General features: G+C 39.8%; 1 protein-coding gene across 2 annotated transcripts in view; it reads left to right on the top strand.

Moving 5' to 3' along the window:
• Positions 1–26487, top strand: part of DBX2 (developing brain homeobox 2) — a 39322-nt gene extending 12835 nt beyond the window's left edge. The window contains exons 2-4 of one of the 2 annotated variants that reach the window (XM_008519675.2): positions 2036–2131; positions 14636–14823; positions 21583–26487. In XM_008519675.2, coding sequence (XP_008517897.2) covers positions 2036–2131; positions 14636–14823; positions 21583–21915 — 617 coding nt within the window. In that variant the 3' untranslated portion in view covers positions 21916–26487. The remainder of the gene's footprint in view (positions 1–2035; positions 2132–14635; positions 14824–21582) is intronic. The other variant, XM_070621106.1, reaches the window with a different exon arrangement.
• The last annotated feature ends 385 nt before the right edge of the window (positions 26488–26872 follow it).

Below are 26872 nucleotides of genomic sequence, written 5' to 3'. Positions count from 1 at the left end.
GGGCTAATCTTCCTCAAAAAAAAAAAAAAAATGCCAAACAGCTCAATGACCATAAGTTAATTGTCTATGGAGTGTTTATTTTGGAGATGAAGTAAGTTAGTTAACAGAAATGCTTGAGAATAAATATAATGAAGCAAGAAATATATTTCCATTTTTCCATTTTTCAAAGTACTTCATATATTCGTAGAAATAATGGAAAATGTAACTCTATCATACTCTTGTAATATACATTCAAGTGAAATGATTTGTCATTTCTATAATGGTTCTACAGTCAGTATTAGAATGACATGTGATAACGGTGAAATTTAAAAAAAAGTTTCATAGAACTTTTTGAACACCAAAATGGGTCTCCTTTTCATACTTTGCTTTAGTTGCCATATCTTCAAAACAGCATTAAGACGAACATGTTTTTACTTGAAAATTCAATTAAAAAACTAAGAACATTAATATTGGCAACTTTCCATTGTATTATAGAAAAAACCCTGCATTTATGGTTATTTTCCAATTTGAAGGCATTAAGGACCCTGAGACTACAAAATTCTTATTAGGCAATACACTTATTTTGCTATATCCTTCAAAGATGTTGGTGAAAATAAACACATGCTTATCAATTGGTTAAAATACAAGCCTGATATTACTGTATTCTTGAAAAAGGTATGTATTCCTATCAAAATAATGTTCACTATATATGATTAATAAAAGAAAAGTTGCCATTGAATATGAAGAGAGAATAATAAAAATATTTATTTTCAAGTCGTGTTCTAGATTTCAAGTCATCTGTTATGGAAGATACTCTATTTGAGGGTATATGAGGGGAACAGAGAAGGAGTTAATTCCTGATCCTCATTATTTACCTAAGAAGATCAGAAGTTTCCTATTTCTTAGTTTTCATTCATTTATTGAAAATTTGTTGACTATTTAGAATGTGCCAGGCACTCTGCTGGGTATGCCATGGTAAAAGCAAGTTGCCTGCCTTCAGGAACTCTCACCCATATTTATATTGTATTAAACCCCATCTTACCAGAGGACATGGTATATTTAAAGTTCTTAACCAAAATCTGGTATGTAGTAAGTGCTCAATTAAGAAGAGCTGTTATTAACGTTCTGTGACATCCTTTCTAGCTACTTTTCAACTACTGAGAAACAGAGTTTAAAATGTCTTTATTTACAAGAATAATGATAACTATTCCATGTGTATGTATTGAAAATGTTATGAATAGATTAGTTTAATAAAATGAGCAGAACAGAATTTTACGGCAACCCCCTATGCTATAAACACAAATTCTTTCAGATTAACTGGGTTTCTCTTGAGATAAAATGTTATTACTATTCTCACATACTTTTAAACGAGTAAAAGTGATGAGAAAAACCACTTTTTGTTATGGAATTGCTTAGTAAATTTGCTATTATCAACTTTGGAATGCAACTAACTGTATTTCGAAGAACCTTCTAACAATAAACAGAGTAATATAATCTCTTTTAAAAATTAAACTTAAGCACATAACATACAAGTTGTTTCTTGGTAAGTATTAGATCTAGAGCTGTGCTATTCAGTATGATAGCCCCTACCTACATGAGTCTGTTTAATTTAAAATAATTTAAATTAAGAATTCACTTAGCCAGTGAGACTAGCCACATTTCAAGTGCTCAGTCGCCATTTGTGGCAAGTCGACACCATGTTGGACAGTGCAGATATAGGACATGTCCCTCATCACAGGGAGTTCACTGGGACAGTGTTGCTCTTAGATATTCTAAATATAGGAATGTTTGCTATTTACTACTTATAATTATGGCCACACGTTTGGTTTTGGTAATTTGAGTCTTTCTACCACGTCTTCCAAATCTTGATTAAATTATTTGGCAAGCTCTTGGACAACAAAGCCTGCTCTAGAATGACTTTAATTTCAGTAAAAGTTCTAATTAAGTAAAGGCTCCAAAAAGGAAGTGCTTTTACTCGGTGACTTTTGGGAAACTGGAATTTTGAATATTGTCTAAAAGACATGGCTAATCAATGAGATCAATGCTTTCTCTGCAGCGCCTTCCAAACCCTTTTTTCTGAGCGCCCCGCCATTCTGCTCGGCGTGCTGCGGTGGGTCCTGTCGGCGCCCTGCATCCCCCACTGCTTTTCCAAGTAAGTTTTTCTGCTTCATCAGCAATGCCTCAGTTATTCTGTAAACCAAAGCAGCAGGATTTAATGGGCTCTGGAAAACTAATTGGTAGTGCAATGGCAAGGAGCTAATTCCTCACTAAAAATCACAGCGATCCCATTCAGGAGCTTTCCAGAGATTTATCAAACCTCAGCACACTGAGCAATTGTGAGCGGTTTCTAATGGCTTTGAAACCCAGGGCTGACACACTAAGGGAAGCAACTTGTTTTCCATTTGATATAAAAGATCTCAAAGGGACCAGTTTGGCTCTTTCTGAAATGTGTAGCCATACTCATTTAAAGAAGAAAAAAGAAAGGAAGGCAGGCTAAGAAATTCTGCTGTGTAAAATTTCCATTCAGGTGAAAATGTGACACAGATAGTCACTAGGTGTCCATAGGAAATAACTTAAAATTAAGATTGTAAAAGGAGGTAAATACCTCCTCTTTATGCTCTTGAAGAAAACTCGCCAGGGTCGTAGGAAATATTTTTAAGAGAGCTTTCATCAAACATTATAAAATTTTAATAGTGTCTGGGACTGGAGTGAGAATGACAACTTTGAAAAACTTGAAGAGTGTTTGTGTGCACACACGCGTATGTAAAAACAATCTAACTAAAAATAAATAAAGTTCACCTTGATCTTGAGATTTCTATGTCAGGTAAGAATCTGTAGACAGAGAATTTGAGTTTGGGTTAGAGAAGTCCAGTGAAGGAGTGCATTCATTGCAGCCGCCCAAGAGAAAACATGGATTCAGGTTTACGGCTCCATCAGGTGAAAAGTGAAAGAGGACTTGAGTCAGACGAAAGTACAGAGCAGCATCACGGTTGAATGCCGATCCTTGCTGCCTCTCTGCGTGTGTTTTATGAATGTTGCAGGAGAGCAGTTGCTCCACAGAATGATTCCTGACAAGTGAGGCAGCAAATGCTGGCCGTTTAATGAGCTGCGAGCTTCTGAGCATCTCTTTAGGGGGCTGATACTTTCCCACAGAGCACTTTACATGGCTGGGCCCCGGCCACAATGGGGGACAGACCCGTGACCAAGCTTCACTTTCACTTGACTCATCCACACGCGACCTCACCACGATTTTTCACTGTGCAGATGAACTTTAGGAACCATTTCACACGGAAAAGGCCCGGGCAAGGGTCAGTTGCCCTTTTGTATCGTCATAAAGCCAGGCTCTGTGTGTCAGTCTTTTCTCCTGTCTCACATTCCAAGTGAATTTCTGGACACCATTTAAAGCACTTGACTGAAAAATAAAGCAGTGAATGAAACTGACTTTTATAGACTCATTCTAGCTCATCTTCCCATATAACCCTGTCCACCTGAAAGGGGATTTAGTGGATGAGCTGAGTGTATACAGGCCTTGCTGAATACATAGGGCCCATTATCAACTGTGGGGATTGTTTATTAACCAGGACTGATACGCTACTATTTTGGAAGTGACCTATTAATTGTCCATTTAACTAGAACGTATTGATTCAAATAGGAAAATGGAAACCATGACTAAACCTTTTACTCGCTCCTTCAAGGTGGTCTCCTATGAGGGCAATTGAAAACTGTTGTGCAAATTAAGGAGACATTTATCACCATATATTAGAGCATTAGGAAGAGACTGCTGGAAAACCCAAATATCTGATAGTAGTGTCGTGGCATCTTGGAATTAAGTCTTTAGTGTTGTATTCTAGGGGTAGAGATTAAAAGAGATCCTATGCTAAATTTCAGTGATTTCACCTTGATGTAATACTGATCTTCTACTTCACAAAATCTCTGGCAAGGTAGTTTGGGTAAGTGGAAATGGACCAAAAAAATTCCGTGTAACAGGTGGGCATTCATGTATGTGTGAGTGTGTGTGTGTGTGTGTATTCATTTTTCAGTAGTGTTTTAATAAGAGTCGCTAAGCCATAAAAGTACACTAACGCCCAGGGTAGTTTAGTTAATAGAGTGCATAAAAGTAATTCTAAAGACGTTCCTAGATAACTTCAGCTTCACAGTCGCTCAAAAAATTAAGCAAGTCTCATTTTCCTCCATCTGCTTCTTAGTTCTTCCATCTTTATGGCAGAACTGTGGTAAATTGGGGTGTCTATCCTGGGAGGCTTATAAAGTCTTATTTTCATCTTTTTTGTTTTTATTTTTTTGGTGGGGAAGATTGACCCTGAGCTTACATCTGTTGCCAATCTTCCTCTTTTTGCTTGAGGAAGGTTGTTGCTGAGCTAACGTCTGTGCCAGTCTTACTCTACTTTGTACGTGGGATGCTGCCACAGCATGGCTGATGAGTGGTGTGTAGGTCCATGCCAGGTATCCGAACCTGCGAACCCCAGGCCGCTGAAGTGGAGTGCATGAACTTAACCACTATGCCTCTGGGCCAGCCCCCATCTTTTTTATTTAATAAAACACACAAGGGGAAAATCAGTGCAGTTCAGATCAAGGATGGAGAATGCTGCATTGGTTTGTCTCCATTTCTCCATAAAGTTGGCATTTTAAAACAATTTAGAGATGCCACAGTGTTTTTAATAAACTTTGGTGTCTCATTAGCTAAAAAAAATCTGAAATGAATTTCTTGTTTATAATGTTTCTTATATTGGCAGCAAATAATAATGAAATGGTGGATTTGTGCTGTCAATAAAAAATTTTTACATAGGGGCCGGCCCAGTGGCGCAGCGGTTAAGTGTGCACATTCCGCTTCTCGGCGGCCCGGGGTTCACCGGTTCGGATCCTGGGTGCGGACATGGCACTGCTTGGCACGCCATGCTGTGGTAGGAGTCCCACATATAAAGTAGAGGAAGATGGGCACGATGTTAGCTCAGGGCCAGGCTTCCTCAGCAAAAAGAGGAGGACTGGCAATACTTAGCTCAGGGCTAATCTTCCTCAAAAGAAAAAAGAGTTTACATAAATAACCATGATACCAAGGAACAGTTAATAAGGCTTACATCTGCACTGGAATCTTTTTATTTAAGGTATTCAATAAATTTTTTATTTAATTTTTCTAGATGTTCTTTTTTTAATAAGAATGATTTTTATGCCCAAGCATTTCAATTTTTTCCTATTGTACAAAAGAAGGAAAACAAACTGTCGAAATAATCTGGTATTAAATTTCAGCCTGGACAGCCAAAATTAAGGTTTTATTCTAAAAAATTTTAATAAGTGATGGAATCAGTGGCCCTCATCACTGTTTCGAAGTATTGATGTCACTCTCTTCAAAAGTGTTGATCAGATCAACATGTCTGTAACCAGCAAGTGAAATATCATTTTGACTTTTTGACATGGTTTACTTGTTTAAAGTTGATTTGGTTTTTCTTGTTAACCTTTTAGATTTATGATTGACTTGTTGTTGCAATGTGGAAACAATCAGTCATCCAGTGCGCGGCTCATATATAGTAAATAGCTTAATAGGCTATTCAAGCACAACTGTTACAGTGGAGAAAAGTTAAAAGGCAGTGGTAAAAGTTCTTCCCTCCCCCAAAGCAGTGTAAGGAAAATCTTTGATATTACATCCATAAGGTTCTTTTCAAAATAACATATTTCTCAGCTAAAATGAAATAGAAAGTTCTGGAAATTATGCAGAGAATGACCTTAAAAAAAAACTACCTGTGAAAGTATAGGAGTCTTATTCATGTAGACTAGCTAATTGAATTAATCAGGTAATTATTTTGTGTTGTCTTTGAGTACCCAACTTGAATTTGACCTTTTTAGAACTTTATACATTAAAAGACAAAGTTTAAATTTGGAGCAGCATCATAAGAATAGGAATGGCGAAATATTCTTCTGGGACAAACTGTTCTGCCTTTTTCTTGGGAGATGAACTTATAGTCTACATTTTGAGATCATTTTACTATCTTCCCTTCCTTGTTAAAGCTTAGAGTGTAATATATATACTCTCCAAATTTGAATTTAGGATTTTGTTGAAGGCTGCAGGGAGGGGACATTATTTTAATATTGTGGATGTAGGTTGGTCCTGTGAGTGTCACTGTCCAAGATGGGCAACGCCTCTGATTAGTGTTCTGGCCGCCTGACCTGGCTGTGTTCTCTTCTGCTGCTCTCAGCTGGAGTGGTGAGTGGGCTGAGGAAACTGACCAAGATGTGTGGAAGTCCACAAAAGGCTGCGTGAAAGTTTCTTTTATAAGGATTTATCTTCAGCCCTCTAAGTCTTCAGAGGGATGCAGCATTTTGTTCTAAGAAGAGAAAGAAGCCTAATTATTTTGGTGAAGACATAGTCAAGTTTGTGCGATAAGTTGAATCTAGGTTGTGACTTCTCAATAGCGAAGGGAGGGGGGCTCCATAGATAAATGACACTCGGTCAACCAGGGAGAATAGTTAAAGGAGTGGGAGACTCAAAGACAATGGATTTTCCAAGTTGACGGTCCTATTCAGCAGTTCTGCAGAGGCAGTGAAAGTGTTTGGGCAGCTGTTCGTGGAATGAGGTTTCCTTTCTCCCCAAATGTTCAGAAGTAGTGGAGGCTGGGGCTGGGGAGGGGAGTTGCTTGGTGCTATAGGGTGTTTGTCCCTGATCTTGTCTGCAGCCCTTGCCTGAACATAACATGAAATCTAATAGAGCAGCTGGTAAAGTCCTGATTTTACAATCTCGAAAACAAGTGTGCCAGGTACAGAATAGGGGAGGCAGAGAAGTGGCTGCATAGAACAAAGTGGCAAAGGGTTGTTCTCTTAGCTCAATATGTGTCTTCAGTATGATATGGGGATGTTGGATTGTGCTGTTAGAAATAGTCTCCAGAACAAGGGAGTTAAGAGTCCTCCTGGGCTCTGTAAAGGTCTGACTGCCACCACCTATTCAGTTCTGGAGGCCCACTTTAAAAGGCACTTTGGAGAAATTTGCATAGAAAAACCAGGTCAGGAGGTGGTCAGCAACTAAAATGGTGAAGGGTCTATATGACTGGTCAGGAAGTTTTGAAAGCAATTGGGTACGTTTAGGCTAGGGGGGAAGAAAAATAATAGGACATGAGAATTATCTTCAAATTAGATGTACTGTATTCAATATAAATATCAAGGATAGAATTGGGGCCAATGAGTGAAGTTTAGTGCAAGTTGAATTTCGGCTTAATGTAAGGGAAAAATTTTTAGCAAATCAAACTGTATGATAATGAAGTATTATTGTATAGCATTCTCAAATACTAGATTATATAGCGATTGGAACATAGACTTCTAGTTTAAATAGTGGGGGCCAGGCAAACGCTCTGTCTTCTCTCTCCAAACCTCAAATCCAGAGGAATTACATAAAATACACACACACACTCACACCACATCTTCACACTTCAAAATAAGAAGGGTAAGAAAGCTCTTCACGGGAGAGAAATTGAGAAATGCCTAAAAGATAGGCGACGGGAAGTAACAAGTTGTGAGTGTTCTTGCAGAGAAAGAGGAGCCGACAGACAAGAACCATCCCGTGTGTGAGGAAAGCTGTCTTCGGGAAGGAGACACAGACTCAGGGTTCGAAATTACTTATGTTTGAGGACATAGTTAATGGAGGCTGACGGCATCTTAGCTGGCCTGGTGGGGAGGCCAGGATTAAGCAGATGACCTCTTGTCTCTTCTTGCTCTGAGAAGCTACTGTTGAATCTATAGAAAAGGATGAAAGAATTCTGTTTCTGAAAGGTTTGTTGGTAATCTCTGACTTGAGCTATCCTGAAATAATCTTAAGTTTTTTTACTGAAAGCCTTGAGGGGTCTAGATTCAGTATTGCTTCATAGACTTGTGATATAACTTCCCTGCAAAGTCAGAATGATGTTGGGTTATCAGTTAGTTTTTAATACAGAAGGCCTGTGTAAACTGAGAAAGACAACCTGAAACAACTTGGTTTATTGGTAGTGGCCATGATATTTCACTGTTTGAGTTGCTGTGATCCGAAGGTAGCCCAGATTGGGAGTAGAGGCTGGAACAGGAGAACAGGAAACAGCGAGGCCCATGCCCTGGCAGGGTCCAGAAGCTTACCATGAAGCAAAGGGCAGCACTGGGCATGAATGGTTCAAAACCCTTTACTGAACTGCCTGAAGCAATAAGGTGAAAGGACGTAGGACAAAGGAAACTACTCCAAATGGGATCAATAATCCAGAGATTCAAATGAGTCAAGATGAGTCTAAACATCACACAAAGTGCTAGCACACTGTTTATGGGACGGGACTCTGTTGGCTTGTAGGGGGAACAAGATAAGGCAGAGCTGCATCTATTTACTCTTGGGCTGGTGTCTAGATAGTGATTGCATTGGGTCCCCCTTTGTGCTCTAGGTTGCTGGCTCTCATAAGTAGCAATGCCCTGTCTTCAGAGTTAAGACCTCTTTCCTCGAGGTCAAGGCAAAGGCAGAGGCAGAGGCTTCCACTGGTTTATCTAATGCTGTGTTTCTCTATTGCTCCCCCCACCCAACAGTGTCATTCACACACAGCCCACCTCCATTTGTAGTGCCCTCCACGAGGGCCATTACACACAGGGATTCTGTGAGGGGTGGTGCTTGGGGGCTATGTCAGGATCCAGGGAATTATGCCTTTGAAAACTGGATCTGAGGTCATTCTGCCATTTTAATACGACTTTCCCCACCTCCCAACCTCTTTATCTGCCCGCTCATAGCTTTGACAATCTTTGGTGTAATTTTAAAGAGCATGTATTGGCCTCACTCTGCTTTGATGCATGACCTCAATTGCACGACTGAACTTTCTGGAGCCTCAGTTTTCTCCTATGGAAATTGGGGCTGTTAATATCTACCTCTGGGGGTTATTGTAAAGATTACATGACACGCTGCATGTAGCTGGCACATATGTGAGCACATGTTGAGCCCCAGATATATATGGAAACCACATTGTACAGTAATAATAGTAATAATGATATCCTCAAATTGGTAAAGCCTGTAGCACCTGTATTTGGTGGCCTTGGCTTTTAAAGCCTCTTTTCTACTACATGCCTTAAACTCTGTATCTGTTTATTTTTATTTTTATATTATTCATTTTTTGTCACCTGGAAGTTTCCATACTAGTCGGACATGTGTCATGAATTTAGGAATAGTCAGAGATATTTGTTGCTTATGACTTTTCAGTAGCTTCTGAGAGATTTTTTGTCTCCAACAAGTTCGTGAAGTCCGTATGTTTGTTCTGTAGGCATAAATTTGAGCACATGTTCATAGGTTTAGAAGGTATGAAAATGGTGTAGCTTCATCATGCGGTTTATGATTCCATCCAGAGAGAGCCATAAAAGACTCGTGGGTGAGACATGGAAAGGAGCATCCATGGTAGAGATGGCATCTTGTAGGAACCCAAGGCCATCACTTTATGAAAACAAGCATGATCTGGGTATTGAGAGCAACGCTAAGAAAAACCAGATGACTAGCAAAGAAAGGAAGAATGTGATATTTTTTTGCCATATTTTTTTCTCGTTCGTTGGTTGTATTGATGTTTGTCATAGGGCACTGAAACCTGAGGGCCAGACCCAGGAGTTAACCCTGTGACCCTCATAACCACTCCAGATCTCTCTTTCAGAGACTGAGGTGTGCTTTGGGTCCCTGCCCCCCAAAGTGTTAGTATGTACCACATTGGTGAGAATAATTTATTTGTAGATTCCCTTGATGGCAATCTTCTTTCTCTTTACTTAAAAATAGCTCATCAGGAAAACCTATGGGTTTTCATAAAAAGTGTTAGGGGCAATTTAGATGTGTTACCCATTGTTTTATTTAAACAAGTAGATCTTGGTGAACAAGGGGCTAAAACAAGTGGAATCATGACCCGTACTTGTAAAACCTGTACTTAGAGAAAAATATATGTAGATTTTTTTAAGCTGGGCTTTTGGTCCATAAATTTGTTTTGTATGTCTATATAGATATAAAAAGTTTTATTAACTCAGAAAACATTGGCCTTTCTAAAATGCTAAGTTGGTTAGGTCCTCCTTGAAAGTCTTTCTTTTATGGCAAGTTATAACCTTAATTCGTTTCAGTCACCCCTGGCCCTAATCTACCTTCCCAGCTTATCTCCTGTGTTCTTCCCATTCATACTCTGCAGTCTGGAAACACCAAGCTGTGTGAGATTCCTAGATCCACCATGCTTCACATTTGTCCTCACCCCACTCACCCATCTGCAAATGTTACTCCCTCTTCTCTGCTTGCAAGAGGAATTGCTATTCTAGCTGCTCTTCTCTCTCAGGAGTTAGTCTGTTGGCCTCCAAGTCTAAGTGGCTTCCTCTCTGGAGCTTAAATGCTTTCTGTGCTTGCCCTGCGGGTATTTATTTCACTGTACTGCGGCTGTCTGTATTCTTCTCAGACCTCTCCTTATCAACTGTGAGCATGTGAAGGATGGATTGGACTCATCTTCAGTCGCTCTGCCAGATTATTCCCAAAAAGGTTGCTGCAGAGTTTGCTTGTTCTCCTTTGAAAATAGAGCTAGACTTAAAATGTAGAGTGGAGGTGAATTATTTGTCCATAACTAGAACGATAGCCTGTCTTAGTGTTTACTTTTTCCTTTTCAATCTTTTTCTCCTCTGTGTTTTTACTTAGTTGTAAGCATAGTATGTATCTTATGTGTATTATATGTATCTCCGCTGTTGCCTGGGCTTCATAGCCCTCATCTTTAATGGTTCTTTAGAATTTCACCAAGTGGATATAGCATAATGTACTTATGCATTTTTTACCTTTGGTTAAGTTTCTTCCCTCACTTTTAATACATTTGGCTGTAATAATGGCAGGCTGGATACATTTACAAATTAAGAGTGCCAGAATCAAAATATCAAGTGAGAAGGGCATGCTGGGATTTGAGGACACAGTTACCAGGCTGTGTAGGAGATGCCATGTAGCCTAGGCTCACACACTGGTCCAAGACAGGGTGCAGAAGCCTGTAGTCACAGACAGGAGCTCTGGCTGTGTTTATAAGTGTTTCTTCCTTCCCGTTTTTGACCCATCATGCCTGAGTAAAGAGGCAGTGTGGGGCAGAGGAAGGAGCCAAGAGTTTGGATTCGGAAGGCCTTGCTACCAGCTGAGCTCTGCGTCCTTTCTGTAGCTTTGGACCTTAACTGCTCTGAACACTGCTTCATCTGTATGGAGGATGCCTGTGGCATATGGTTCTTATAAGAATCAAATGAAATCCAGCAACGGGAAGTAAAATAGATTTGTGGGATCCTTACTCTAGGCTAGCCACTGAAATTTTTGTGTGCTATTTCGTCATATCCTTAGAGCAACCCTGCAAGATAAGCTGAAAGAGACTAAGTAACTTGCTCCAAGTCACACAGGTAAGTGCTGAGTTCTAAAATCAGTTCTGCCACACTCAAAGTCCTTTGTCCTCAGGCTTCCTAGAGAGACATCGTCCCAACAGGTGAATTTGTGCTCTGAAATAATGCAGAAGGGCCAATTCCATGGTCTCTATACCGAGGAAAGTTCATAGAAGAAAAGCGTTTAGAAAGAGATGAACATATCGGGATATTTAGGATATTTTATTATTGACCAATATTACATAAAACTATTTAAATCTTTGATAAAGAAATCGTGAATCCTGTTGTCAAAACCTGACTTCAAGATATGACCTTGGCATGAAACAGGCAAAAAAAAATGGTGCTGTGAATGGAGAATTAACCAAGATCCTATGAGAGGATGAATGGAAAGGGCATCAATAAAAGTAGACCTTTGTAAAGAGTTGGGCTTAATGACACCCTGGGGGCTATGGCATTTCTAGGGAGATGCGAATGTTACAGAGCTGGAAGGAAAGAGGGAGAGGCCAGTGGTTCCTCTTGCAATGTGAGCATGAACTGGAGTGAGGTGTAACTCAGAGCTGAAGGACTAGCAGGGAGATGTTTGCAGTCTTTTAGACAAATAAGAAAGGAAGCTACCATGTTACAGAAGTAGAACTGACAAGATTTATTCACTTATTGACATTTTCCTTCTAAAATACAAGTCGGATTGTGTCAATCTTGTATGGTTTAAGAGCATTTGTCTTGGAATTAGTCTTCCTGGGTTTGAAGCCCTAGCCAGGTAACCTTGGGTGAAGTTACTTAAGCTACGTAAGCTTCATTTTATTCATCTGGAAACTGGGGAGAATAATAGTAGCATTCATGGCATAGATTGGTTGGGAAGATTAAATGAAATAATGCATGTTAGGGTTAACACAGAGTAAGTATAACAGTATAGAGTAAGTGCTCAGTGTATGTTTATTATTATCATGTCACACCCTGCTTAAACATCTTCTATTGATCTTCACTACCTATTGGATAATGTCCCAGCCCCTTATGGTTCTCTATGATCTGGCTCCATTCCACTCCGTAATCTCTTTGCCAGAGGTCCAAATGTCTTCAAGAGCCCGACAGGTAAAAAGTAAGCTAGGTGAGGCTGTGACAAACTGGGGGCCACATGCTTCATCTAAAGGGGACACCTGCTACTCACTCTGGAAGCTCTTTGTGGGAGGGTGAGCCCGTTGTGGTTACCTTTGAAGAGACGTTGTAGACCTGGGCTTCCTATGGAACCTCCCAGGTATTAAATGTGGACAATTAAATCAGAATTCTTCACCAACACTCTAGGACCAAACAAAGCCCATCTACAGGCTGGATATGGTAGCCAGCTTGCACCCTCTGCTGCATGCCCTTCCCCAGCCTTGCAGACTGCCTAGTTTTCCTTGGATAGACTTTCTTCCTCTGTGCCTTAGTGCTTTAGACATGCTAGTCACTCTGCCTGGATTGGTCTTGGTTCTTTCTCTCTTGAACTGGATTGTTCTTTTAGACTTGGCTCAACCTGACTATTTTCTCAAACTCATCATTTCCTCCTTTGTGATGCCAGAGCATTTTGTAGATTTGCTTGTTTATTTAGAAATAATTATTAAGCACTAAAATGCATACCAGCTACAGCTGTAAACTGGAGTCCCTGCTCCCCTGGTGCCTGTATTCTAGAATGATGTTCTTGTGCCAGTCCTCCCATGACAAGGTGAGCGCCTTGAGGCCAGGGACCATGTGCTGTTTGCCTCGTTTCCTTAGCAGTTAGCCCAGTGAGCCTGATACCCAATGTATTATTGTTCTCTTGCTGCTGTAATGAATTTCCACAAACCTAACATCTTAAAACAGTACAAATCTTACAGTTATGGAGGTCAGAAGTCTGAAGTGGTCTCACTGGACTAAAATCAAGGTGTCAGCCAGGCTATGTTCCTTTTGGAGGCTCAAAGGGAGAATCTGTTTCCTTGCATTTTCCAGTTTCTAGTGGTTGCCTGCATTTCTTGGCTCGTGACCCCTTCCTCCATCTTCAAATCAAAAAATGTAGCATCCTCAAATCTCTCTTTGACTGTGACTTCCTTTTTTGCCTTCCTCTTCCACTTATAAGATCCCTTGTGATTACAGTGGGCCCATCTCCTAATCTCAGGGTCAGCTGATTAGCAACTGTAATTCCATTTGCAACCTTAGTTTCCCCTTGTGATGTAATGTAACGCATTCACAGGTTCTGGGAATTGGGACCTGGCCATCTTTAGGAAGGCCAGTATTCTGCCTACCAAAACTGGGAGGCTGAATGAGTGAATGAATGAATGATGAATGATGAATGAAACTCTCAGAGGGTGGGAGCCAGTGTTGTGCTAGCCAGAAAAAGGCAGAAAAAGTATTAAATATCTCTGACCGGAAGGAGTTGATGCTCAGCTGAATTGGAGGGTGGTGAGTGGGGTCTTCCAAACCTCCCTTCTCAGGTTAAACATCTCTGACTCTTGCAAGCTTTCCCTGACATCCCAGATTAAGATCACATGCCTTGCATTGTGCTCCCAAGGCACCCTCCTTAGGAACACTTCATCACACTTGTGACACTAGTTCAATAAATACCTTCCACTCAATTTTTCAGGTATTGAGGGCAATAAAATACATCCGTCTTATTTCTCAATGTGTAGCATTGAGCAGGGTGCCTGGCATATGCTAAGTGTTCAAAAATTTGTTGAGAGAATAAATGAATGAATAAATAAAGGAAGAATTAGAGAAAAATGAGGTGTTTAAACCACTTACTACTTGTTCTGCATTGGAGCTTTGTGACCTGGGACCGTGGACTTTCTGACATAGTACATAAAATTGGGAAGGCAAGCATTCTTTTTTTTTTTTTTTTTTTGGAAGATTAGCCCTGAGCTAACATCTGCTGCCAATCCTCCTCTTTTTGCTAAGGAAGACTAGCCCTGAGCTAACATCCATGCCCATCTTCCTCTACTTTATATGTGGGACGCCTGCCACAGCATGGCTTGCCAAGCAGTGTCATGTCCGCACCCGGGATCCGAACCTGCGAACCCCGGGCTGCCGAAGCAGAACGTGTGAACTTAACTGCTGTGCCACCAGCCTGGCCCCGCAGCATATATATTTTCTCGTAATGGGAGCAAAGAGTATTTCTCAGATTCTCAGCAGAGTTCACGACCAAAAAGAGGTTAAGAAGCTCTGCTCTGAGTGTGCAGAGTTCAGAGGTGAGAGAATTTGGCCATGGTATAGAGAAGGAGGGTGCCATCCTGGGCAAGACAGCCGACTTCTTCTCACTAAAGCTAACTGGGCTTTTGTGTCTTTTTTTCTCGTCTAGGAGAAGAGAGTGTGCTGCCTCTCCTGACCCAGGACTCTAATTCCAAAACCCGGAGGGGTATTTTAAGAAGAGCTGTCTTTTCTGAGGACCAGAGAAAGGCTCTGGAGAAGATGTTTCAGAAGCAGAAATATATCAGCAAAACAGACAGAAAGAAACTTGCCATCAACTTGGGACTAAAGGAATCGCAGGTACTGATGGGCAGAAAGATGTCCACTGCTCCCGAAGCGCAATACAATGAAATCCATTCCTTTGGCAGATATTTGCTTTACGAGGCATGTCCTGGACTCTGAAGCATTATTGAAATAATTTCCTAATTTTTTGGTTGGTGGAAATATATGTCACAATTCCTATCTGGAAATAGGTTCATTTGCTGAGAGATCTAGGTTTTTCCCTGATTGATTCTTCCCGAAGGAAGAGAAATGCAAAGGAGGTGCATTTACATCATTAAGTTGTTTGCTCTGTTTTCAGAAAAGCAGGCCACATAATTCCCTACAAAAGCAGGAACCAGTTTTCCTGTCTTTTTGTTCGTTTCAATCCAAAATCAAGGTATGAAAGAGCGACTCATAAACACCTCTAAATGGATTTCATTATTTTGCACTTTGGGCTTATGTGAATTACAGTTAAGTAATTTCACATTTGAAAAACTTACAAATCTTTCTTGTATACTGAAGTTTCATATAGTTTTGAATGAGACTTTCTGGCCTTTTGGGAAGTGTAGAATACTCCAGGTAGAGATTGGCCTGCTTATTATAAATAATTAATGGTATAAGGCACTAGCATTTTCCTGTTTAATCCTTCTTATAATCACCATATGAAATAAGCATCCCCATTTTCCAGATGAGGAAATGTAGAGAAGTAAACATAGATCCCGTGTCACATAATGAAGCTGCTTTGGAGCTGGGCTCCCACCCTAGGCAACCTGACTCTGGAGTTTGCATTCTCCGTGACCTAGAGCCACCATGTCCTGTTATGCAGGTTGTTCACTGCACAAGGGCACTTGGCTGAGGGAGATGGCAGCAACTGAAATGCAATAGGTACTCTGCTTACTAAGCTGGCTTTCCTGGTGCAGAGCTACAGCCACCTGGATTTTTTGAATTAACATGAAACCGTTGAAGGGCTAGCAGAGGCCCTGTGTTAACCACATGCTCTATTGTTCTTCCCTCAATACAAATGATCTGGTTTCTAAGTTTGGATTTTATTAAACCGGTTATTTTTGGATGAAAGTCTTATAACCTTGCTTCCTTTCCCTAGCTAGGGAAGCGATCTGTGTTCCTCCCCACCACAACTTTCTCTGGTCATAGGAAAGAGTATGTGGTGTGGTAGAGGGTAATTGGCCCAGCTCAGCCAGTCTGTGCTTTCCATGTTGTGTGGTACTAATGGTTCCATAACCTTACCTGACTGCCCTGTGCCTCAGTTTCCCAATTAAAAAACAGGGACAAATACAGGAATTCGATCTATGTCACAGAGCGATTTTGTATATATGACAGATAAATCAGTAGCTGTATCTTGATGGTCTGTTGTGTGCAAGATGCTGTGATAGGTGGGCAGTAAGAGGGAATATTGATAAATACTGATCAAAATATATTCCTTGCAACTGGGAAAACCAAAGCAGAAGCTCATGAACAGTTAGAGAACAATACAGGACAATAATACAGGTTGGATATACTGCCTGGTATAGGCAGTATAGCTTGTAGATTAGATACACTGCCAAATAAAGGAGCTAGATCAGTGGTCCTCAAAGTTATGTCTCTCTCTGGAGCCTTACGTTAATCCCCCCCATCTCCGGAAAGGACAGTCATAGGGCTGACTGGTCCACATACCCCTGGGAAGTCTAGTGACAGGACTGTCTGATCCTCAGAGGAGTTGGTGGGCCTGAGTGAGGACCAAATGGGGGCTTGGTAGGCCTGGGCTGCATCTCATTGGTATGGATGGGAGGCTCCAGAGTCAGAGGGGATAAAATGTGCAGGTTTGGGAGGTTGGGGGCCCTCTGCTTGTGTTGGAACTTGAAGTAGGTGTTAAAAGATGAAAAGTGGCCAGGTTTGATCTGACAGTGCTCTGAGAAAGTGTGAAAATCTCCTATAGTACATATGGTCTTCTTAAAAATAGACTGTCAAAAAGAGACTTCAGTAAGCGTATTAAAGAATATTTATGAGGGGGGTTGGCCCAGTGGCGCAGCGGTTAAGTGTGCACGTTCCGCTTTGGACGTGGCACCACTTGTCAAGCCATGCTGTGGCAGGCATCCCAAATATAAAGTAGAGGATGATGGGCATGGATGTTTGCTCAGGGCCAGTCTTCCTCAGCAAAAAGAGGAGGATTGGCAGTAGATGTTAGCTCAGGGCCAATCTTCCTCAAAAAAAAAAAAAAAAAAGAATGTTTATGAAGGGATGACCATAATCTCTCCACTCCAAGAAAACAAACTGTTTCCTATTTGTATATCTTCTTCCACTTCTTATCCACAGGTGCATAGTTTTACAGAGTTGATTATATTGTTTTTAAAATTCAAGTGCCTCAAGAATGATCTTTATCTTACTGAATTTTATGAACATCTCAGAAGCCATTTAACATTTTCTTATTTGTATATATATCTAATTACACAACTAATACATGGTATTTATTACAGTAAATTGAAACAAAAGGGAAATTGGTAAAGTTAAAAATAAAAACTCATCTACTCTTCCAATCCAATTCCTTGGTTACTACTGTCATTTGTAAATGGTTCTTGTTTGAATTTATTGACATATCATGGTATGATATTTATATCATGTTCTAGTTGTGTGTCGCTTAATGACAGGGATACATTCAGAGAAATATGTCATTAGGCAATTTCATCATTGTGCAAACATCACAGAGTGTACTCACACAAACCTAGATGGTATAGCCTACTGCACACCCACACTGTATGGTACTGATCTTACAGGACCACCATCGTGTGTGTGGTCCGTCGTTGACCGAGATGTCACTGTGCAGTGCATGACTGTATTTTTAAAATAAATTTATCTTTGTGTTGTATATGCACAAACATATAACCACACAAACACTTGCATAATGACTACCATGTGCCCTTGCATTTGGTGTCATTTATCCTTACAATGACCCCATGAGGTGGTCACTTTTATGACCCCTATTTTACAAATGAAGAAGCTGAGACCTAGAATTGTGTATATATATTTTTAAGTAAAAATGGGATCATACTCTGCATATATTTTGACTTCTTCTAAAAGACAATACAAATCACCTGTGTAACCAGCACACAGATCAAGCAGAAGAACATCACCACCGGGCCAGCAGCCCCCTGCATATCCCCTCCCAGTCACTACCCGCTCCTTCCAAGGGTATCCACTCTCCTGACTTCGATTAGTTTTCCTGTTTTTATACTTGGTATAAATAGAATCAATCAGTACATATGCTTTTGTATGTGGCTTCTTGTACTTGACCTTACGTCTATGAGAGTCCTTCCTGTTGTTGCGTGTAGCTGTAGCTCATTCGTACTCATTGCTGTGTGGTGTCCATTATACGGCATACCACACTTTATTCATTGTAATGGGGAGCATTTGGATGGTTCCCAGTTTTTGGCTGTTATGTATAAAGCTGCTGACAATGCACATGGTTTTGCACTTTGCTTCCCCCCCTCATTCAGATGTCATGGGATGCATGCTTCCATGTCAGTACATAGAGATTTGCTTCATTCTTTTTTAGTAAATGTCTCATAACAGACTATTATGTGGCTATATCATAGTTCATTTAGCCATCCTCAACTTTAAGTTACTTCCAATTTTCACTATTGCATACCTTTATGCACTGCAAATATTCGTGTATGAAAGGGACCTAGGAGTGGGATTTATGTGTTAAAGTTTATGTACATTTTAAATTGTGATAGATTAAAAAATTCCTTTCCAAATAGGATATTGTATCATGATACTAAACTATATAAAATTTTCATGCTTACTAATAAACAGTCCCTTTTTGAAAATCCTCCATTATTGATAACTTCTAAAATGTTGGCAACCTTATTGGCAATTGTATTTGTTGACTTTTAATTTGAATTTTCCAAATTACCATAACTTGAGGGTCTTTTAAACATTTTACTGGCCATTTTTAATCTGTGAATTGGCCTTTTCATGGCTGCACCATTTTTTTCTATCATATTATCTTTTTGTTGATATGTAGCAATTATTTTGGCTGTTAATCAAAATATTTGAAATGTTATGGTTAAACATTTTCTTGTCACAGCTGTTGAAAAATCCTCTCCAAATTTGTGGCTTTTTTTTGTGTGTGTGTGTGGTAAAATATACATAAGATAAAATTTACCATTTAAACTTTTTTCTTTTGGTGAGGAAGATTGGGCCTGAGCTAACATTTGTGCCAATCTTCCTCTATTCTGTATGGGGGATGCCACTCCAACATGGACGTGTGTAGGTCTGTGCCCAGGATCCCAATCTTCGAACCCTGGGCTGCTGAAGCAGAGTGAGTGAACCCACCCACTATGCCACCAGACTGGCCCCCCATTTAACCTTTTTTAAGTGTACAATTCAGTGGCATCAAACACATTCACATTGTTGTACAACCATCACCACCATCCATCTCCAGAACTTTTTTCATCTTGCAAAACTGAAATTCTGCATCCTTAAACAATGATTTCCCATTCTTCCCTGCCGCAAGCCCCTGGCAGTTGCCATTCTACTTTCTGTCTCTATAAATTTGATTACTCTAGGTACCTCATATGAGTGGAATTATACTATATTTGTCTTTTTGTGACTGGCTTATTTCACTTAGCACAATGTCTTCAAGTTTCATCCATGTTGTATCATGTGTCAGAATTTCCTTATTTTTTAGGGCTGAATAATAGTCTGCTGTATGTCTGTACCACATTTCTTTATGCATTCATCTATCAATGGACACTTGGGTTACTTCCACTTTCTGGCTTTTGTGAATAATACTACTATGAACATGGGTGTACAAGTAACTCTTTGGGTCTCTGCTTTTAATTCTTTTGGGTAGTTTTTGGCTTTTTCATATGTTTATGATGTTTTTATTTGTACAGAAATTTCTCATTTTTCTGTAGTCAGCTCTGTCTGTCTTTTCCTTTGTGGCTTCAGTGGTTTATGTCATGCTTAAGAAAACATTCCTCTCCCCAAGACTATAATGATGATATCATATTTTCTTCTGGAACTTTTATAGTTTTGTTTTTATGTTTAGCCATTTAATCCATCTGAAATTTGTTTTTGTATGTGTTGAGTGGTAGAACGTTTATTTTATGATTTTACCCAAATATATACATTTGTCTCAATACCACTGATTGTGAAAAAACTTCATTCATGATATTTTTTTTGCTGAAGAAGATTAGCCCTGAGCTAACATCTGTGCCAGTCCTCCTCTACTTTATACATGGGTTGCCACCAACCCATTGGCATGGCCAATAAGTGGTGTAGGTCTACGCCTAGGATCCAAACCTGCAAACTCGGGCCGCTGAAGCAGAGCACACCAGACTTAACTACTATGCCATGGGGCCGGCCGCTTTTGGGATTTTTTTAATTGAGATATCACTCAAAAAAATTTCTAGATATATAGAAAAGCTAAGGGAAGAAGAAAATAATGAATGTGATGAGAAGGAATCACCAATGGGAACAAATAACTGTCTTAGTGAAAACCCATTAGAAATACTTGACAGGGTTTCTAGAAGTAAATGCCCACTGCAAAGAATAAATGAGTTCATGCATAGAGCCAAATGCTCTGGTACCTACACGGTAGGAGTGTTTTCTTGTGAAAAGCGTTAATCACAGGATTGTAACTGAGATGGCAGTCTTTTCACTCAATTACCTGGGGTAGATAATCTTTTGTAGCCATTTTGAACATTGCCAATCAAGTTGAAAGAAGGAAGAAATTATTTTGCCCATCTGGAAAGACCATCTCAGGTAGAAGTTTTTCCTTTATTGAGAGAAATATTTGGTTGATACACTTTAATAATTATTTCTTTAGGTAAAAATTTTCCTGGTTTTGTTTTAAAAATAGAAATCTAAATTGTTCCTGTAAGGATGCAATGTAACGCACAGGAAAACAATGTGGTTGGCTTTGAAGATACCAGGAAACCACCTGTGAAGTTTTCTGCTGAGGCACCATGGACTACATAGTAGATAAAGAGAGAGGTTAATAGTAGAGATACTCAGGTGGGGTGAGGCGGATGGGATGGCTCAAATTAAAAATCACCAACATAAGCACTCTGGGATTAATTACAATCAGTTGTTATTTATTGAGCCTAATTTGTTGAGTTTGATAAATCCTGGGAGTCATCAAACCTGGAAACAGTATAAAGCCTGCAATTTATCAAAGCATTATAAAATGTATTCTTAATTTAGTGTCCACAAGTTCCTGATGAGGTCAGTGTTTATATAAGAGCCTGGACACTGGAGTGGGACAGTCAGGGATTCTAGTCTAAGCTCTTCCGTTTTGCTAGCCGTGTGACCTGGAACTGGTTCATTGCTCTGACCCTCAGTTTTCTTACATGTGAAATGAGGACTTCTTGCAGGCATTGTGAGAATCCAATTATATAATCCACGCAGAGTGCATGGCCTGACACCTGGCACAAAATAAACACTCACATCTATTCCTAGTCAATAGCATTTCCTTTGAATAAATAATTTAGCGCATACTAAGTGATGTTTTAAAATATCAAAGAGAGTTAAATCAGTCTTGAATGATGTCAGACTTACAGGATGTAACCAATTTACCACAGTCATTTTGTTTCATAAGTGTGTGGGGGGCTATTACACTAAAGTAATTTCCCAGATATTTTTGAAGGAGCCCGTGTGAAAAGCCACAAGGACTTTGCCAGGCTGGCTCTCATAATAAGATATTCTGTTGAAGGCAGAGTAGGAGAAATTACAGGTTAAAATGCCGAAGTGAAGTAACAAGGAATAAGCGATCATTTTGTCCAATTGTTTTATCAATAGGTGAAAATCTGGTTTCAGAACAGAAGGATGAAATGGCGGAATTCCAAAGAAAAGGAAGTGCTTTCCAACAGGTGTATCCAAGAAGTAGGCCTCCAAGAGGATCCCCTCTCGAGATCTGCTCTGGGTTTCCCGTCTCCGTGTCCTTCACTCTGGGAAGTCTCCCAACAGCACTCGAGTCCAAGATGGAGGGAGAATTCGCCAGAACCTTCAGAAAGACTAATCCAAGAGAGTTCAAGGGCACTGGCCCCAGAAGCAAATTCACTGGAAGCTGCCTTCTATTTGTGTTCTGAAGAAGAAGCTGGAGACAAGGCTGTACTTCCTGGGGCCTGCTGAATGGAAGCATTCCTCCATGTTAATTTAACAGAACACTGAACTAGTAACACTTAGACTTTGAAGCCAGCTAGCTTGTGCCTCATCAGTGCCTAAAACCTAACACCTTTGGAGTGATGCGTGAACTAATGCGTTAGGAAACCCTGTCCAGTGTTCTCTTATTTGGGTCCTAGACTCAGACTTAATTTGTAAGTGGAATAGAATCCCCCAGAAAGTACGATGGAACTGAAAAGAATGAGAGTAATAGTTGACTCAGTCCGTGCCCTGAGTGTGTGTATATATGCATATGTTTCTGTGTGTGTATATATATATTCATTAAAATAGTAGAAACCAGTTCCTCTTTAAATATTGCATTGAGCAAATTCATTTCCTTTTGTGTGAAGAAAAACCAACTGTTGACTGAATGGTATTAATTTTTTGAAAATAATGTAAAATTTAGACTTTAGTCCAAATTTTCATGCCACAAGAACATGTTTTTAAAAATTCTCTATTTTCTGGTTTCTTTCAGCATCCAGCTGTAAATGAATTTTAACAACTTAGCTCAGTAATACTAACCAAATGAGCCGCTGCTAGATACATATGCTGAAAATACATCTTTAAAATTAATCCAAGAAGCAAACTAGAAGAATTTCTTTTCTTTTTTTTAAAAAGATTGGCACCTGTGCTAACATCTGTTGCGAATCTTTTTTTTTCCTTATTTTCCCCAAACCTCCCCAGTACATAGTTGTACATTCTAGTTGTAGGTCCCTCTGGTTGTGCTATGTGGGACGCCACCTCAGCATGGCCTGATGAGCAGTGCCATGGCCACGCCCAGGATCCGAACCCTCGAAACCCTGGGCCACAGAAGTGGAGCGTGCGAACCTAACCCCTCGGCCACAAGGCTGGCCCAAGAATTTCTCAATGTAATTATTAGTATGCTTAATTTCCAAGTCTCTGGACTTTATCAGGCCATCAGTGAGAGAGGTACCCATTTAACTAATGATCTCTTTTGATCTCTTCTCTGTAAGGGTGGGCCTTAACCAGGGGTTGCAAAATGAAATGCCTTTAAGGGCCTGTCACGTAAGTAGAGGACATGGCCCACCTAAAGATAATTGAGTTTAATAATTTTAAAATACTATGTTGGCCAAACAATACATCTGTGTCAAGTGCTTTGTGACCTCCGGCCAAGACTTAAAGAAGTGTCACATTTCTTAAAATGCTTCCAACTGGCCTTCAAAACACAAATACTGATGGAATCTCTAGTGATTTCTGTTCGCACTTCTAGTTATAGACTCAATTTTCCACTTAGATGGTATACACTATATATATTAGGTTATTTTTAAGTATTAACAAACACTACACAGATGTTTTATGTTTTTGAGTATCCTGAAATAGTGTTATTATAAAATTGCATTTCTGGTAACGATTTGCTTAGTTAATCTAGAAATTTTTATTCCAGGTCCAAGAAAAAATTCTGTTTCACTTTGAAGGAAATGAGGCAGAAAAAGGAAATGATGTGGTTTTGAACTAGGTTATTATTAATCTGCGGACAAGAAACATTATTAGAAGTTCATGATGTGGAATTTTGTTAGAAAGCTATGTAAAGAGTGGCTTCTAATTTGCTTACATTCTTAGCTATAGACTTTGAAGGTTTAGGGTTTAGAAAAAGTGATATTTCAGAAGATAATGGTTTGAATCAGCATCAGGAAATTATTTTGTATGAATGGAATTTGCGTTGGTGTTTGCCAGCCTGTGTCTTTATCACGAGATCTTTTACTAAAAAGTTATCTCAGAAGAAGCTTGTCTCAGTGCCTGTTTGCGGGAAATAGAGGCAGGGATCTGCTGACAACAATTTAAATTTTAAAACTTGTCTTAAAATGATTTAGAGTATGGTTTCTTTTCTTTGTATATGTTAACCTCATTTACATTTATTGGGTTCTTTCTATGTGCTGGAGACTGTCTCAGACCTTTAGGGTGGATGAACTCACTTACTCCCTAGGATTTCTCTTACCCAGACAAGGGACCTGAGGCAGAATGGTTAGGGTGATTGTCCAAGGTCATGAGGTCAGTAAATGGGATTTGGACCCTGGCACTCAAGTTTCAAATCTTGAAATCTTACCCACCATGCAGGGGTGCATACCCCTGGGGAATGTGTTCACCCAGCTATGGGATACCTTGTAAAACGTACATTTTGGGGATTGCAGTGAGATTTATTTTTAAAGAAATTCAGAAGCACGTTGTACTTTACAATCTCTTACTTGGGGAATGGTTTTCGCTTCCGCATTCTCTTCTCTATTAATTTAGAAGTTTAGGGAAAGTAAAGAATTGCAAAAACCTTCAACCCTGAAGCCTCTATAGAGAATAGTCCCATAGGAGTGATTCAGTGTGAAATGGAATTGTATTTTTTTATCACTCTGTTAAAAATCATAAAGTACTTATCTATAGCCAATGTTTCTTGAGAATAACTGGAAAATCAAATGAGAAAAATCTGTGTCATGGCCATCTGATTACCCAGGTTTTAGAAGTGGGCTGATTGGCGCTTAGATGATCTTTGCGTGGGTTTCACCCTGAGCTCTGAGACCCAACAGAGGCTTCTGTCTGTACGATTAGCCTGATGCTAGACTATAGAAATGAATCTTTTAGTTGGTTTCCTCTTTCGAATGCCTTAAGGCTTAGGAACAGGACTCTTTGGATGAATTATTAGGGGTAGGAAACACACACACATATGCATGATGTGCCTTCACTTACCTGAATCATCGGAGAGAACTGCTGAGCTCCATGTTTTCATTGACAGGGGTCTCCCTTCTCTCTGAATTTGTGCTCTGCTGACCCTCCCTCCACCTGCAGTGTCCTTATCCATGCATTTTCCTCTGTCTAGATGCAGACTTCTTTTCTCCATGTGATCACATAATAGTATATTTGTCATCTTCTTTTCAAATCCTGCTCTAGGAAGCACCAGCACCATAGAAGCCTGGAGGCAAAAGTCTTTAAAAATTTTTAAAAGAAATTGTCAAATGGAGCTTAAGTGGATGAGAAGAAAAATCGGTGAGCACAATCCTCTAGCTTTTTTTTTTCATCCTCTAGCTTTTATAAAGATAAATATTTTATAAAGCTAAACATAGAGGGTTGGAAGTATGTTAGCAAGTTAGGAATGATCACTGGATCTGGAGACAGTGAAGGCCACGGTCATTGAGGTTTAAAAGCAACTGTGTTTTCTTACTAATGAGTTGGTTTGAATGGGGAACTCAATTATTTAGTCCAGTGGTTCTCAAACTTTAAAAATCCATACACATGAACACGCCATACTTTCCAGCCAGTTTTGGGTACATGCTCAGATTTGGACAGATACTTCATACATCCTCTTCAACATCCACACCCCCCACTCCACTCTCTGAGAATCATATACACATACTTTTTTCACTTTTCAAATATAAACTCGTAATTAAATACGCTTCTCCAAACCACACATGTCCTTTCTGGCCCCCTTCACTCCCCATTCTGATGCATCCTTTTAAAAGCTACGTACTACTCCCCGACGTTTTCCACGGCCCATCCCTTGATGACCAATGATTTAATCAAGCTCTGCTGGCCTTGAATGCAACAAAGCTCATTCCATCGTGTTCATAAGCTTGTTAGGCACTGCCTCTACAGGCATCTGAAATCCACAAAAATGTTTTTTCTCTCTGGATTTCAACACTCGTTGGGCACTATGTGTGAGGCACTGTCGTAGGCTCTGTGTAAACAAATATGAGGCACAGCGTGGTCCTGGCCCTCAAGCAATCTACCCTTCTTGGCAAACAGCTTTTGAAATATTCCATGCTGCTGGGGCCTGGATCCAGTAAATTTGGGGCAAAAAATAATCGCCTGACATCCTCCAGAAACCTCATTTCTCCATTTGCAGCAGGGGTGGTGATGGTACTGGTGGGCTTATTAAGTGCCCCACTATTCAGAAAAATACAAGCTGCTTGGTATTGCTGGTTTTCTATGTTATCTCTCCTCTCTTCAGGCCACGTTGGTCCCAAGAAGAGGCAGAAGGAGTCCAAGGGAAGAATTCCCTAACTTTCTACCTTCTACTTTTTTCTTTCTACTTTCTCAGCCTCGGATCAACCAATACACGTCATAGGTAGGAAGAGTGAAGAAAAAGCAAATAACACAAGTAGGGGGTAATTGGAGTGATGAGTATTCTTGAATATATAGGGAGATTTTTGCTGAATTAATTTATGTGCTTTACAAACCATTTCTGAAATAAACAACTACCTTAGGGACGTAGTACTAGCCCCACAAAAATAGTTCTTAGCTTCCAGCTATTAGTTGGGTTCCATTTCATTATTATTTTTGGCTATAAAAGTTATACGTGCTCATTATAAAGCAACACACTTGAAAATATAGCTAACAAGAAAAAATTCATGTGTAATCTGGAGATAGCCAATTTAGCTCTTTTGTGAAAAATTTTCACTTTTGAATGTACGTATATGTAAATGTGTGTATGTCTGAACGAATTTGGATCATAGTGTACACCCAGTTTATCCTGTTTTTTTTTTACTCAGCTTTATACAGAAAACGTTTTCCCATGCCATTAAAAATTCTTTGAAACTATTTATGGCGGCTGTGTAATATTCCATTGTGACTCCATCACTTCTTGAGGTGGACGATGGGGATGGGGCCTGGAGATAGCAGGTCATGAAAAGAATGATCATGGGCTCCTGTGCCATAAAACATACTTAAGGAAAACAATCTCATGCTTCTGATTTCTTTTAACTAAATGAAAGCTCAGCAAACGTAAGACGTAGAATGAAAATTGAAGAAGTTTGAGCTTATACTTTCAGTGGTGTTGAATATCAAAGAGTATCAAACATTCCAAATGGGATGCCTCTTCCAGAAAGCCACCATGAAGTTTTTCAAAACATATCCCATCCATTCAAAATCCAAGGGAGTGTACATGTCTGGATTTCAGTATATAGCCAGCAGCAAACATGCTTAC

This window comes from Equus przewalskii, chromosome 5 (assembly GCF_037783145.1).
Source record: "Equus przewalskii isolate Varuska chromosome 5, EquPr2, whole genome shotgun sequence".
Classification (NCBI taxonomy): domain Eukaryota; kingdom Metazoa; phylum Chordata; class Mammalia; order Perissodactyla; family Equidae; genus Equus; species Equus przewalskii.
The sequence above is the reverse complement of the archived record's forward strand: the minus strand, read 5'-3'. Positions and strand labels throughout refer to the sequence as shown.